The sequence below is a fragment of the Meles meles genome, chromosome 1, assembly GCF_922984935.1.
Source record: "Meles meles chromosome 1, mMelMel3.1 paternal haplotype, whole genome shotgun sequence".
Lineage (NCBI taxonomy): Eukaryota > Metazoa > Chordata > Mammalia > Carnivora > Mustelidae > Meles > Meles meles.
The window spans coordinates 215,786,858-215,802,231 of record NC_060066.1 but is presented as its reverse complement, the minus strand read 5'-3'; the positions used below and the strand labels follow the sequence as shown (position 1 = coordinate 215,802,231).

The window sequence follows — 15,374 nt, the reverse complement described above, 5'->3', positions numbered from 1 at the left end:
CAGGCACACACCTGAGGCTGCCCTGAAGCGGGGCCCAAGCCATGTGTGTGTGGGAGAGCAGGGGTCACGTGGTGCCCTGCCTGCAGGGACCTTGTGATCTTCCTAGGCAACGACACTCAAAACAAGGGCAAGCCCCTTGTGACACGGTGTGTGAAGTTCTCTGGCTTGGACCGTGGATGCTGTGGTCTCAGAGGAGCTGAGCACCAGGGACAAGGCAAGCACGAAAGGCTTCCTGGAGGAGATACCTTGCTCCAGGCCCTGGAAACCAGGCAGTGGGGCCCCCTGGGTGCCAGGTTCACGGGTCTGATATCCCATGACCAGAGAGTAGGGTCCTTGAGGATTTGGAGCCAGCAACGGCCTGGGCAGCATCGGTGGGTTGGGGCTGGGGGAGGCCAGAGTGGGTCCGGGAGATGTGGGAAAGGAGGACAGGCCAGGGCAGTGCTCAGGAGGAGTGAGGGAGGGCTACGGGAGAGAGCAGGCTGTCCCTGTTGCTGGAGTTGCTCCAGAGGACCCGGAGCTCATGGTGGGCATGTCCACACACCACGTGCCCTGCACGATGGCCTCTCCCCATCCTCATGGCTGGGCTGCCCAGACCCCCGCCCCTGCTTCTCACAGTGTCCGGAGTCTGGCTCAGAAGGCGGGGTCCCTCCTGGGGGTCTCTGGTCTGCATCCTGGCTTTGCTCGGAGCCGGAGTCCGGGCTTCTCTGTTTCACTGGCTTGGTTTCAGTCTCTGTGTCCCTGGGCCTGGTTCCCTGGGCCACACCTCCAAGGTCTGCTGGGACGCGGCCATGCCCAGGCATCTCCGCCCCCAGGACTGGCATCCTGGTCCCTCTGAGACCGGCCGCCTCTTCCCCTGGCTGAGCCCCGGGCCGCTGGGAAAAAGGTGTGCAGGTGGGGACGGGTCACGGTGTCACCTGCTCTGGCCTACTCCCAGCCTGGGTGGGGGGGGCTCTCAGCCAGGCAGAGAGGCAGGCGGGCCCGGGGCTGTCATGCTGAGGAAAGCCTTGGAGGCCCTGGGATGAGCAAAGGGCAGAGCGAAGGCCACAGCCCCTGCCCGGCCAGGGCCCTGCTGTGATGTCTCTGAAGCGAACCGTGGGTACCCACGGGTATGATCCCAAAACGTCGTGGGTCCTCCAGTGAGAGCCTCATCCTGGCCCGGGTGTGGCTCCGGCAGGGCCCCTCCCAGCATGTCCCAGAGGCTGTCGCCCACCACCTTCTGTCACATCTCAGGGTCCTGGCCACCCGGGGCTGTAGGTAGGGGTGGGGAGCAGACCCGGCAGCCCTGGCCCTGGTTCTGGGTACTGGGCCCCCGGCCTGTCGGGGTGAGGGTGCTGGGGGCCGGCTGGGCGGAACCCGGAGGAACTGAAGCCCAGAGAAGGGAGGGTTTGGCTGAGGTGTGTGCTGGTCTCACCGGCGGCGTCGGGCTGCCTGCTGTCGCTGGCCCCAGGGCAGCTGGTGGGGTCCTAGCCTGCCTGGACACTGTTGCCCGCTGGACAAGTTCTCTCCACCTGTGTCCCCTCTCCTCTCCCACTGCTGCCTCCTACAGAAGGGGGTAGGGGGAGCGGACAGAGGTGGGGGCCCCCAGGAAGCCTGGTCTGGTGGGGAGGTCCTGTGAGGGAGGGCTCCAAAGGGTTCAGGGCTCATCTCTGGGGCTGCTTCGGGGGACCTCTAAGAGCCGGCGCAATGTGAGGGGGACATAGTCTGACGTCGTGGCCTCCTTGGTGTATGAGGCTGGTTTGGGGAGAGGAGGCTGCGGGCCAGCCCCCACTGTCGCTCTTCGTCCCATTTCCAAGACGTCGGTGGGAAGCACCCCTCCCCCCGCCCGGGGCACTGCCCCCCACCCCCGCCCCCACACGTGGACTAAGGGTGCCTCCCGCCTGGTGGGGGAGCTGCTGCCCCTCAACCCACCAGGCCGAGACCCTTGTGCAGCTTTCTCCGCTTTCTCCACCTTACACCTTGGGGGAGGGGTGAAGCCAGGCAAACACCCTTGCCCGCTGCGCCCAGCCCCTGGACTGGGAGGCGTCCCCGGGTGCCCCCCTTCGCAGTCGCACCGTCTGGGGCCACGCAGAGGGGCGTGGAGGGGGAAGAAGAGGGAGCGACGAGGCCGCACCTCTGCGGGGAAAGCCTGCGGGCCCCACTGTGCGCCCCGCTCTGCGCCCTGCTCACGTCCCGCTCTACCCACGGCTCTGCGCCCCGCGCCCCGCTCTGCGCCCGGCGCTCCTCGCCTCTGCGCCCCGCGCCCCGCTCTGCGCCCGGCGCTCCTCGCCTCTGCGCCCCGCGCCCCGCTCTGCGCCCGCCGCGGAGCCCGCGCCCCCGGCCCCCACCGCGCACGGGGCGGGCAGGGGGTGTGGTGCGGGCGGCACGAGTGACAGCGCTCTCCTCGCGCGGCGCCTCCACGGGCGCAGTGTCGGCGCGCACAGCCCGCCGCGGGCCGCCCGGCCTGATGCCGCCCGAGCCCCCGCCCCGGCCCCGGACCTAGCCCGAGCCCGCGCCCGAGGCCGGCTGCTGACGGCGCCCCCGCCGCCCCCGCCGCCCCGCCGCCGCCGCCGCCGCCGCGGAGACAATGGACGCGGGAGCCGCCCCGCCGAAGCGCAGTAGGTGCCGCGCCGCTCCCGCCGCTGCGCCCGGGCTCGGTGGACGCGCGGGGGCGCCGCTGCTCGGGCGGGTCGGGGCCGGCGCGGAGAGGGGGCGCCCGGCTGGCTCCGCGGCGCCGCGGGGCGGTGGCGCGAGCGGCCTCGGAGGTCCAGACCCGGGAGGGAGGGCTGGGATCTTGGAGGCGGCGGGCGCGGGTGCGGGTGCGGGATCGCGGCCGGCAGGTGAGGGGCCCTGGGCTCTCCTGGAGGCCCAAGTGCGCGTGGAGGCATCTGGGGCTACCCGCTGCGAACTTTCCTCCCCGGGTGCCGGGCGGATGGGGCGCTGGGGCTGTGACCCTGTGCGGAGCCCCGCTGAGCCCCGGTAGGGCACCCTGTCCCCTCACTGGGTGTGGACGGTGCGGCAGGGGCACGGCCGTCATCTGGGTCTGTGGGGAGGTGCTGGGCAGAATGCGGCCAGGGTCGGCCGGGGCCCTTCTGCTTGGCTGCAGGTGCGGCTCCGGCCCCTGCACTGGCAGGGGGGTGTGGTGGGACCTGCCCTGGCAGGGGGCCCAGTGGCGCTGTGGGGGGGCTCCCAGGCTGTTTGTAGGGCGCTGGCGCTGACGGTAGGGAAGCGGTACCTCCCGGAGTGCAGCGCCCGCTGGCAGAGGCAAGGGGCGCACTTCAGGGGAGGCGGAAACTTCTGGAGCCAGCAGAGGGAAGATGCCAGGGGATCCGGAGGGCTCCCCCACCCCCACTCCCACTCGGCCTAGAAACCTTGGAGGCAGACAGAACGCTGACTCCACAGCCAGAGTGGCCTTTCTCCGGTGGCCTCCCCACCCCTCACCCATGGGACTGTCCCACGTTTGCGTCCTTGCTGTGCCCTCCGCCCTCATCTCCCACGGGGGAGGATCGGCTCTCCTGGCCCTTGGGCCGCGGTGCCGAAACGCTTGTCCTGAAGAACCTGTTAGGGTCCTGCCAGGGTTCCTGGAGCCCAAAGCCTCAATCAGAGCACTGTAGCCACAGAGGGGCAGGTCAGAATTGGGGTCAGGAGCCCGCATGTCTGCCCCGAGACCCGACTGTGGCCCCTGCCTGGGGAAACAGAAGGGACGGGCCCTGCCGCCGCCCAGCCCCCACTTCATCGGAGTTCTCTCTGAATTTAACCCGTGGTCACGTCTGCGGGGCCCTAAGGAGAGAGCCTGAGGGTTCCAGAAAGAAGGGTCTGTGGCAGGTGGCGTGGGTGCTGTTGTCTGACTGAAGGGTCTTTCAGCCCTTTTCCCCCAGCCTGAACATCTTGGTGGCCCTGTCCTGGCCTGCGTCTGGCCAGAGGCTGTGGCTCGGCCCCCCCACCCCCCAGAGGCAAGAGGCTGACACGTCTTGGGGGGTCACGGGACTCAGTGCGAGCACGTGCTGGGCAGTGCCCTCGTGTCCTGGGGTTTCCCAGAGGGTGGGTCCGGTGACCCTCACATTTTGGACCCTGGCCCACCTGGGCTTTGGAAGCGAGCACGGAGCTGGGGTGGGGTCTGCCTGGGTCCTGCGGGGCCTCCGGCCACCAGCGGCACAGATGGGCGGCTGTCGGGTGCAGCTGTGAGCAGGGAGGAGGTGGGGCTGGCCGTGCCCCCTCCTGAGCGTGGTCAGCCGGGGACCTCCTCAGCTGATGCCCGAGTCAAGTCTGTGGGGTCCCCAGGGTTCCAGAGGGTACTGTGACCCATGCAGACCCTCCTGGTGCGGACGGGTGGTCCGGTCCCGCCCAGGATCTCACTCCCTGAAGCCGAGAGTTCAGGTTACATAATCCTCCCCCCGCCCCCAACGGGTTGTTGTAAGTGGCAGGAGCCAGGTTTGACAATGGGAGTTGTAATTGGATTTTAATTTTTAATGCCTGTGATAGACAAAGAGCCGCGAGTCCGTTTGTTCATATTCTGTTGCGCTGCGTCTAATAGGGCTACTTCGTTGGGCGCGACCGTCGTACCAGCCCGTTGCCTGCTCCGGGAAGGGAGGGAGTCTGGCCCAGAGATCCACGGGCTGCCTGCCACCTCCAGGGCCGGACAGGGCAAGGGCCGGGCCGCCAGCGGCCACTCCTGTCACGCTGGGTCTCCCTTCTCCTCCGTCTCGCGCAGTCACATCCACGGAAGCCCCCAGGCCCCGAGTGCGGAGAAGGGGCGGCCGTTGGAGGCGTGGGATCATATCCACAGTGCCCACGGCAGACCGGGCCAGGCCCTTGGACTCCAAGGACCACTGGGTACAGATGGCCCTGTGGGGCTCTGCCTGCCTCCCCCATCTGCCTGGCTGGCTCTGGGGAGCCAGAACTCTGTCTGTGACCCGGTTTCCCAGGTGCTGGGGGTGGGCGCACACCTGGCTAGCCCCGGGGTCTCCAGATGGCCTCAGGCCCCCAGGCAGAGGCGGGACCCCCATGCCATCGGCCCCGCCCCCCGCCCCAGCCTGAGGGGTCCCGGGAAGCAGGAGAGCTCCGTTCCCCTTGCACTGCCCGCCCTCTGGATTATTCTTAGGTTTGTTGTGTAACAGACACAGCACAGGGAGCAAGGGCTCCTGGGAGCTGCCTCCAGCGGGGCCGCCAGCCAGCCACGAGTGGGGCTTTTGTCCCTTCTACCTGCCCAGTGCAGGGGACGAAGGAGGCTGCCTGGTCACCACTCCCAGCCGAGACCTGGCCAGCTGGGGCTGTGGCGAGGGGCCTGGGCCGGCAGGTGCTCTGGGACTCCCCGGGGCGAGTGTGGCAGGAGGCCTCAGCCTGCGTGTGTGCACGCGTGTTCTCACAGGCATGGTGGTCTCGGGAGGGGGCCTGACCCAGCCCCGTCTGGTCCCTCATGGCCCTTCTTTCAGCCTTTCCGCCCCCTCTGCGCTCCCAGCAGCCTCTGGGACTTGGTTCTGGGGTCTCCACCTCCCCCATGCAGAGCGGGCTCCTCACCTGTTTCTCAGCGCATGGTGTCCCAGTGGGCGGTGGGCAGGAGGCTCCAGGAGGCGGGGAGGGGGGGGGGGAGCCGGCAAGCCGCTGGGCCTGCAGAGGCCTGGGGCAGGGCGACGGCTCAACCCAGAGCCTGAGTGGGGAAGGCCCTGGAGCACTCAGCTCGCTTGTGTCCTGGGGGGTCGTCTCCCTGTTCCCCTGCCGCACCCGCGTGTGGACCCCGACCCTCACGTGCACGTGCGCAGACGTGCAGTCCCGAGACGGGAGGCTTCCAGGCCGCTCAGGGGAAGGAGGTGAGCCAGCGGGCGTGTTGGGTCCCCCGCTTTCCATCCTCAGACTCTGCCGTACTCAGAGGGGACTTTGCAGTGGGGCCAGTGGGAGGAGCCGGGAGAGACGCCGGCACGAGGGGGACGCTGGGGGCCTGGGAGGCAGAAAGACAGGGAGGGCTGGGGACCGTCTCTGAAATGTGTCTCGCGGACACATTCGGAACATGGGGAAGAGCCCAGGGAAGCCTCCGACCCAGGCCTCCTGCTGCCCCCAGCGCGGCCTCTCCTGGTCCCCTTACCGGCTGTGGTCACCTAGCCAACGGTCCTCCTGTGCTCCTCCGGAGAGCTTGGGCTCTGGTCTGGTCATCGGCACAGAGTGTGTAGCTCCTGCCAGTGTTGGCGGCTCTGGGGCCCCAAGGCCGCTGTGGACCTTGTCTGGGTGGCCCCCAAGAAGTTAGGCCCGGCAGAAGCACCCACCTTAGTAGGAAGGCTGCTTTCTCCGTGAACGCCACGGGAGGTGGTCCTCCGGGCCAGCCTGAGGGGACCTCATGGTGCCCTGCAGCGGCCAGAGCAAACGAGCAGGAACCTCCGTCCCCGCTGGGAGGCGGGGGGCCCCAGGTCAAGGTGTCCAGGGCTGCGTTCCCTCCAGATGCTCTGTGGAAGGACCCTTCCCGCTCTTCAGCCCTGAGGGCCTGCCTCCGTCTTCACATGGCCCGGTCCCCGTGTCCTCCGTCCTCCTTACAGAGATGCTTGTCGTGGGATCCTCGCCCCATGTGGGGCGACCATTCCTAGCTTCGTCACACCTGCAGAGACCTTCTGCATCAGTTCTGGGGTGTGGGTGTGTCCCTTGGAGGCCAGCCGTTGGCGCTCTACAGCGGTCTTGTTGTGCGCCCGCCGTGCCCCTGCCCAGTGCCTGCCGGCCGGTGGCACCCCCCAGACCCCACAGGCGGGGACATGTGCAGGGCAGGAGCAGGGCTGCTCCACACAGAGCCCCTGACAGCCTGCCGCCTGGGTCCCCACCACCCCAGCTGTCTAGAGGCTCCTGGGGGAGGTGGGGGGCTCCCCCTCAGGGAATGGCTGCTCCTGGACCAGGCCAGCCGGTGGTCGTGGCCACCCCGAGGGGTGGGGACTCCCAGGCTCCCCTCTCATCACAGTGGGCTGTTTCGCTGGTGAGGGGAGGGCTGGCTCTAGTGGGCTGAGCGGCCTGCGGCCTTGGGGTCTCAAGGGCATCTCTGTACCAGAGGGATCGCGCAGCCCCTGGGGCACTGGCCAGCGCCTCTGCCGAGGCACCCCTGGTCTTAGCACGGCCCCGAGCAGCTCTCAAGCTACAGTGGGTTTTAGGTGCTAACTGGGAGCACGGAGGACGCAGCTGGAGGAGATGGGGACAGCACCATAGATAGAGATGGGCCTTTGGCACGGTCTCCCAGGGGACACTGCCAGCCGGAGAGCCCCGCCGGAGGGACTCAGGCGTGAGAGTGAGTGGTGGGGGAGAGCGGGTCCGGGGGATCTGCCGGTGCTGGTTGGCTTTGGTGGGAAGGTGAAGCCCAGGCCCTGCCTGGGGGAACCGGGGCTGGGAGGACCCCCAGAGTGGGGCAGACTCAGGTTGTCTCCCTGTTCCGCCACCGGCCCTGTGCGGCCTGGGGCAGGGGACCGGTCTGAGCATCTTCACCTGTGCGGCAGGCAGGGGATGAGAGTCCAGCCGCCGCTGGTGGCCACGGCTGCCTGCTCTCCCCAGCTTCCAAGGAGCAAGGCAGAGAGGCCAGGGCAGGCCAGAGCCTCCTCCCAGCCCGCTCCCTGGTGCTCTCTGGAGCTCTGCTGTTCCCCGGAGAGCCACCCGCCCTCGGCTTCTCCTGCTGCCGCTCGCAGGGCGCAGGAGCCAGGGTGGCCGCGGGCGGCTCCGGTGCGTGATCAGGAGGCCAGCTCTGGGCCAGAATGGCCTCTGGCGCGGGAGGCCTCAGTGTCCCTGCGTCCAGCCCTGGGTCTCGGTGCGCCTTGGGATGCAGGTAAGCCACAGGTCTGTATCCAGATCTGCGGCCACTGTCCCCCTCCCCCCGGGCTTTCCTGCCCGCTGGCCCCTACCCTCTGAGGCTGGTCAGAGATGGGCTCGAGGGGCGAGCTCGAGCTCGGTGTCCTTTCTGAGACCCAGCCTGGAGGTGGAGCATGGCAGGGTACCGGGGCCTCTCGTCAAGGGCCTGGTTGGTTCCTCTTCCTTCACCAGGGGCCTTTCCAGCGCAGGACGACGGCCTCTGGTCATCTCCTTTGCTAATCACGACGTGCCCCACTTTCTCAGAGCCTCTGCTCGCACCGCTGAGCATGGCTGAGCCTCGGGGATGCCTCCTGCCCTCCAGAGAGTATAAAAGGGGCTAATTCACTAGCCTGGTCCTGCTTAACATTCTACCCCTACCCGGGTCCCCCGCAGGGGACACCTGGGCTGGGCAGGCAGGGCCCACGTGTGAGGCCACATGTGGCGCCGTGGCCAGGTGGGAGGGGCTGTGGAGCCCGGTCTATGTCAAAGCCTGACCCTGCCACCCCCTGGGCTGTGCGTTCCTAGACCACACAGTGGCCTCTCTGAGCGTCAGGCCCTTGTCACCGCAGGGAATGTGAGGGTCGTGCCGCAGGGTGATCGCGTTCCCGAGGCTGGGGCTCCGCGCAAGCTTCCGAGAGGTGGCCTCTGGGGGGCCTTGCTTGACCCTCTGGAAGTGGGACTGGGGTATGGTTAGGACAGCTCCGGGTGGGGGATGCAGCCAGGGGCCCCGTGTCCTGGAAGGCCAGGGCACCCCCAGCCTCCACAGGTCCGGCTGCCTCTGAGTTGAGGGTGGGGTGGGGGTCCGAACCACGGGTACTTGGTGGGCCCCCCACCTCGTGGGCTTTGCTAGCTCTGTTGGGTCTTGCCACCCAGGGAAGCCACGGGGAGGCCTGGTTGAGGCCGGGGAGCTGGGTGGGGACTTCCGCAGACCCGCCTCCCAGGAGGCCTCCTTCCCCCGGCCCTGGTCTCCCTCCTGGTCTCCCTCCAGCCCCGGGGACTGGCTCCAAGGCCGCAGCCCCCCTGTTCTTGCCCTGGACGTGGCAGCCCTGTGGGTCTGGGACCCTGGTGGGCCGGGCCCCCAACAAGTGCCCTGACACTGCTTGCCTGAAACTCTGTCCTTGGGGACAGAGTGTCCCTTCTGGGAACCGTGGTCGCTTCCTTCCCCGGGGGCTGGGCCAGCGTCACAGAGGGGAGAGGCGGGTGCGTGGAGGCCAGGCCCCTCCGTCTCGCCCCCGCACGCACCCGACCGAGTCCTGGGACGCGCTCCCAGCTCGGCCGCGGCAGCTCTGACCGGAGGCGGTTATTTGGGCCGAGCTGTGGGGTGGCGCTGCTCTCCGCACGCTGGTGAGGCGAGGCTCTGTTCACACAGCGGAACCCTGGGGTCTCGGTCATCCCTCGGAAAGGCCAAACCTGCAAAGTAGGGTTTGTGTCCTCCCTCCAGCTGGCGGGAGGCGGGCAGAGCGGGGCCTCTGCCCGGGCACCAGGCCCGAACCTTCCCGCAAGAAAGGCTGCTTGCCTCTGGTCTCCCCTACCGGAAGCGGGCACCCCCCGGGGCCTGGTCACTCTGTCCCGATCCGTGGCGCCACGGCAGTCACCCTGTCCCCCCCCCCCCCCCCCGCCCCGGTTTACAGAAGGAAAGAGCTGAGACCTGGGGATGGCTGGCCCTGGGTGCCAGACATGGGTGTTGGCCTTCAGGGAGCAGACCTGAGGTTCCCAAGGAGGGGACTGGCCGGGGACCCCATCGGGCCCCTCCACCCGGCCTTGCGTCCTGGAGAGCAGCTGGCAGAAGGATTTCCTCTTGTCTCGAAGGCAGCAGCCATCGCCTGGAGTGGGCTGGAGGGGGGTGGGGGTGCTGCTCCGAGGACGGGGGCCCCTCGGTTCTGCCGGGGGCAGGGTCCACCCCTCCCTCCCCCAGAGCTTAGAGGTCACTCACCTGCCACTATCTGCCTCGGACAGCATCTGGGCCTGGGGAGGCGCCCACGGAACTCCCGGGCAGCGGGGACAGGGGCTCGGCTCGGGCTCCTACAGCCTCCCCTTCCGGGGCCCCGGGCTGTTGGCCTGGTTATGGGGGCTATTCCCAGCCCCGCAGGGTTGGCCCTGCCGTTGCCCCATTTTACGTATGCGGACGTTGAGGCTGGGGTGGTGAGCGGCCGGGGCCGCAGGGCCAGCAGACAGCGGGGAGGTGGTACCAGCGGGTGGTGAACACGAGCGCCCGTGCAGGGTCGGCTCCCCGCGTCCGGGTCTCTCTGTCCCGCGTGGAAGGCATCATGGAGGCTCTGGGCGGGCTGAGTGCCATGTGGGGGCCCTAACTCCACCTCCCGTCTCAGTGCGGGAAGCGGTGGCTCCCAGGACTCTCCCCGGGGGCCCCAGGGCCAGGTCCTCCCGGTCCCGCTGTCGTTGCTGTCCGCCAGCTGAGGACCTGCCACGCTCCGTCCGCGCTCGGGACAGAAGCCACGCCCAGCACCCGCGTGCTGCTGTCGCTCTCCAGGGGCCCTCGTGGCCACGGACAGTGCCCCTGTTTGTCCTCACTCTGGCAGAGCCCAGCAATGAGACCTGAGACGCGTGTCCCTGGTGTCCCCCTCGTAGAAGGGCTGCTGTGGCTCCAGCCCTCAGCCGTCCCCAGGACTGTGGCCCCGTCAGGGCGCGGCCTGAGGGAAAGGCCTTCCTCCCCCAGGGCGGCGGCCGTGGCGGAGGCCGTGGAGAGCCGGAGGACCAGCGCTGTGCCTGAGCCTCGTGGGGCGGGGAGGGTCTGCAGGGGGCGGCGGTCTGAGCAGGGGGTCCCTCTCCGCGGGCAGAGTGGCAGGGCAGACCCCGTGACCACCACAGTTTCCGAGCAAGCAGGCTGTGGCCTGCTTCCTCCAGGCCGTGGGCTCCTTGGCCATGGCCGCGTTCCGGAGCTGGGGGGCCGCCTGCCTCAGGCAGCAGGCCATGGAGGGGAGCGTGGGGCTCCTTGAGGAGCCTGGGGCGGAGAGAGGGACAGGCAGGGGTTCAGCCCCTCAGAACAAAACCAGCCTGGGCTCCTGAGGGGCCAGGCGGACCGTCCAAGGGCGCTCTCCCTGTGACCCGTCCTCGTCACCCTCATCCACCCAGCCCCCCCTTTAGCCACCCCTCCAGCCTGGCGCGTGCGGTGCAGCGTGGCTGCCTCCGGGCTGGGCGGGCGGAGCAGCAATGCTCTGTGGGGAGGGGGCGGCCTGACACCGCCCGGCCTTCCTGCCCCGGCTCTGGGGGTGCAGGCCCCAGCTGGGCCCTGGGAGGTCCCCTCACAGAGGAGGCTCATGAGTGTGGGGAGGAGCACGTGGGCACACGTGGGCTCCTCTGGCTCCTCTTGGGGTGCAGGCTGGCCTGTCTCTCTGGCGTAGCCCTGGTGCTGTGGGGCCCTCTGGTGTGGGAGCGGAGGCCGCCGGGCACCTGAACTGGGTGCCGGCTCTTCTGGGCCTGGAGCTGCCGGCCACCTGCTAGGCACCTGCTTCACCCATCTGGGGGGTCTGGCCCCCGTCCCCCACCAGAGAGGCCTGGGACTGCTGAGTGCCCGGGACCGGCCTCCCCTGGGCAGGTCTGCCCACCTGCCCTTCCTGGCACGGGTGGTGCGGGGGGCAAGGGGTGTGGCAGGGGTTAGGGGGCCTCGGGGGCTGGGGCCGGGGGCAGGTAGAGGCCTGGGGAGAGCTTTCTAGAGAGGGCAGTTTGCCCCTGCCCGCCAGTTGGCGGAGACTGGACTGGGGCGAGGAACCGTTCTCGGGGCCGAGTGGGGAGTTGCTGCGGCCGTGGGGGGTCTCAGAGCTCCCGGGACTTATCAGAGACGGGTTTCGAGGCAGGGGGCGGGGGGCCTGCGGGTGTGAGGGGACTTCTGGGGCACCTGTGGTCCCTCCGCCCGGCGTGACACCTGGGGCCTCCCTTCAGCGTCTGGGTGGAAGGCAGCCCCCCCCCCCAGTGCCCTACCTTTACCCCCGACGTGTGCAGTGCGGCAGGCGGGGGCGGGCGTCCTCGGGCCGGGTTGCGCGTCTGTGTGGTTCACTTGGTGCATTCTAAAGCGACCCTGCACACAGCTGTGCCTGACTCAGTCCCATTCTGAAGGAGCCCGCGTGGCGCATTGTGGGGTTATTTTGGGCATTATCAGGAATTATTATATTCTGCGTCTGCGAGGCGATGCGCCGCCGCCTGGGGGTCCTCAGGCTGGGGTGGGGGGTGCTCGAGGCACCGTGGGATGTGGGGCCCAGAGCGAGGAGGGCGCTGTAATGGGGGAGGACGCAGCCGCCCGCCGCCCCCCCCGGCTCCAGATGGCCCCATTCGCAGGAGGGACCCCCAGAGGCCTGCTGGCTTGCGCTGGGCCGCCGAGCAGCTGGGCGAGGCCGGGCTCATGGGGAGGTATCCCGGGAGAGCAGACACACACGGAAGGTGTTGGGGGTCAGACGAACCCCCCAGGACCTCCCTGCCCACCTCCTCGGGGCTCCTGGCCGCAGCTGGGGTCATCAAGCCTCTAGAACCAGAGCCCATGTGAGACAGGCTGTCCGGGACCCTGGCACAGGGCGCTTTCTTCCGGCCTCTACCCATTCGCCCCGACTCTGGCTGCTCCCCAGACAGGATGGGACGGGGGCTGCCATGTCCTCCATTCTCAGAAGTCTCTGGAAGGGCACAGCCCCCCATAGACATGACACCCCGCCTCGTTCTGTGAGCAGCCCCGTCCCCCGGCCAGTGAGGGGGGTCCACGGCACACCCCCTTAGGGGGCACCTTGCGCTTATCTGGCCAGAGCCCGTCACGCTGCGGCGGCAGCCCCTGCCCCGCGAGAGCTGGGGGGCATCGCAGCGGAGGATGCACGGCGCCCGCTGGGCTCTCTCTAGTGTTCGCCACCGCTTGGTCTCCTGTCTTGCCGGAAAAACCTAAATTGCCCCCTTGTGCTCGCTGTGCCTTAAAAAGACGCAGGTGGTGACTCAGCCAGCTCTGCTCCTGACGACGCACAAGGTCACGGGCGGCTTGGTCTCCTTGAGGCCCCTGGGCCGGATGTGCTCCCACATGGAGTACAGCTGGGTGGGCGGCGCCTTCTCTTGGCCTTTGGCTTAGGTCCTCTCTGGGCAGCCCGGAAGCCGACCCCTTTCCTCAGGAGCGGGCACCTGTCTCCAGAACCCCTGGGTCTGGCCACATCGGCTTAGCCATCCTGCCTCCATGCTGGCCCGCCCCATCCAGGGCGGCTGGGCTTGGGGCACTGAGGGCCCGCCCAGGATGACCACTCTCGGGGAACCGGCCTGGACTGACCGGCTGGCGGCTCCGTCCTGGTGGGGGAGGAATGAGATCAGCCAGCTTCTGCTCAACACACCGGGACTGCCACCAGCCCCTGCCTTGTCTGGGGTGGGGGGACGAGCCTGGCCATGGGGCAGGGCCTGCAAGGACCGGAGGTCCAGGGGACCTTGTGCCCCTCAGCAGCTGCAGGAGCTGTGAAGCCGGGTCACCCTCTGGCCCGGTCTCCAGCTGACAGTGGCTTCTCTCTGGTGCTCCTGCCCCTCCTGGTTGATCACCCCAAAATGAACGAGGTGGCGGAGATGCTCCCCAGACAAGCAAGAGTTCCTGAGATGGGGGAGCCCCCTTCTCCCAGGGGTGTGGCAGGGGCCAAGGCTGCTGGACAGCTGCCCCCTCTGAGGTGGTCAGTGAGGACCCCCGGAGGGACCGGCTTTCCTTGGAGCCCCGACCACAGGACCATGACGTTCCAGGAGGCCAGCTAGAGCACAGCCTGTACTTCGGGGGGGGCGGGCGGGGACAGTTCCGGTCCTGCCCATGGGGGTGCTCGAACATCCCCAGTGACTCACTCTCTGGATAAGCCACGCTGCTTCTTTCTCTTCTTTTCTTTTTTTGCCCTAGAGAAAAAAATAAACATTTGTGTGCGTAGCACTTGATGGCTGCTGGGGCCCACGCGATCTGTAGGCAGGGAGCTGGGGGGCAGAGGGTGACAAGAGGGCAGGCAGGCCAGGGCCAAGGTGCCCTGGGCTCCCAGCATGGTGTCTGCCCCTGGCTGGATGTGCCCCAGGCTGTGGGTGAAGGTGAGTGTCGGGGGGATGGTCACTGTGTGGTGGGGAGTGTGGCCTATTGCGACCCCAGGCCTGTGGTCCTTGAGGGCCCCAGAGCAAAGGCGGATGACTGGGTGGGGTTGAGGGGGTCTGGGGAGCTGAGCAGGGGGCTTACGGAAACCAGGTGCCCAGGACTGACCCCCTGTAAGCAGCGCCCACTGACTGGGGCAGCTGCTTCAGTTCTGAGCCCACTGAGCTGTGTGCTGAGTTGAGGCGACTGGAGGGGCCTCCCCTCCACATCTCACCAGGCCCTGAAGACTCCCAGCTGTCTGGTGGGCAGATGCCTGGGTCCAGTAGGATCTCGGGGTCTCTCTCTGGTCTTGAAGAAAAAATGGGTCTTCCAGGTACCTGACCCTGAGCTACCTGTTTGTCCTCTGGCCCTGAGCTGTGTGTTCACACCTCCAACCTCGCTCTGCTGTGTGTTCACACCCCGACCTCTGTGACCTGTGTGTTCACACCTCCAACTCCCCCACTGTGTGTTCACACCTCCAACCTCCCTCTGCTGTGTGTTCACACCTCCAACCTCGCTCTGCTGTGTGTTCATACCCCGACCTCTGAACTGTGTGTTCACACCTCCAACTCCCCCACTGTGTGTTCACACCTCCAACCTCCCTCTGCTGTGTGTTCACACCTCCAACCTCGCTCTGCTGTGTGTTCATACCCCGACCTCTGAACTGTGTGTTCACACCTCCAGCTCCCCCACTGTGTGTTCACACCTCCAACCTCTGAACTGTGTGTTCACACTCCAACCTCTGAACTGTGTGTTCACACCTCCAGCTCCCCCACTGTGTGTTCACACCTCCAACCTCTGAACTGTGTGTTCACACCTCCAACTCCCCCCACTCTGTGTGTTCACACCTCCAACCTTCCTCTACTGTATATTCACAGCCCCGGCCTCCCTGAGCTCTGTGTTCATACCCCTGCTCTGATCTGTGTTCACACCCCTGCCCTGAGCTGTCAGCCTCCCTGGAACTTTGCCCCCTGCCTGTTAGTTGATCAAGGTACTGCCTGTCTTAGAAGCCACAGACCCTGGCTCTGGTGCCTGGGGAATTAGAGGGACAGTCACTCTGCGTGGGGAGCTGGCTTGCGAGGCAGCACACCGAGACTGCCCTTCCTTCGCAGGTCAGCAGCTGAATCCCATGGGAACATGGCTTGGTAGGGGGGGTCCCCAGGACACGGCCACCACCGGCAGCGTGGCCCTCTCTGCTGCCAGGGTCGGATCTGGGGAGGTTACTCAGTAAACTCCTGGGGAGAAACCGTGTGCCGGGCACAGCTCTGGGCACGGGGCCAGCAATGGGTGGCATGGCCCTGCTCAGGGAGGCCCCAGTGCACACCCACTCCGCATGCGGGTCCATGGCCCACACAGACCTGTCGCGGAGCAGATGGTCTTGAGGCCAAGCTGAACTTCCTGGTCAGCCTCTGGTGTCGCCCATCTCAGTGGCCTTGACCACGTGCGCTCACGCAGCCACGGCGTGTCTGGGACGAGCGGTGAGTGGTCGGGGATGCCGCAGCGCGTGGCGACGCAGGCTGGTGGTCTC

The 15,374-nt window shown here is 67.8% G+C and overlaps 1 protein-coding gene across 1 annotated transcript in view; it reads left to right on the top strand.

Moving 5' to 3' along the window:
* The first annotated feature begins 2,525 nt into the window (after window positions 1–2,525).
* The window catches only part of PLCH2 (phospholipase C eta 2), a 51,630-nt gene continuing 38,781 nt past the window's right edge, over window positions 2,526–15,374 (top strand). The window contains exon 1 of the mRNA XM_046010884.1: window positions 2,526–2,594. Coding sequence (XP_045866840.1) covers window positions 2,564–2,594 — 31 coding nt within the window. The 5' untranslated portion in view covers window positions 2,526–2,563. The remainder of the gene's footprint in view (window positions 2,595–15,374) is intronic.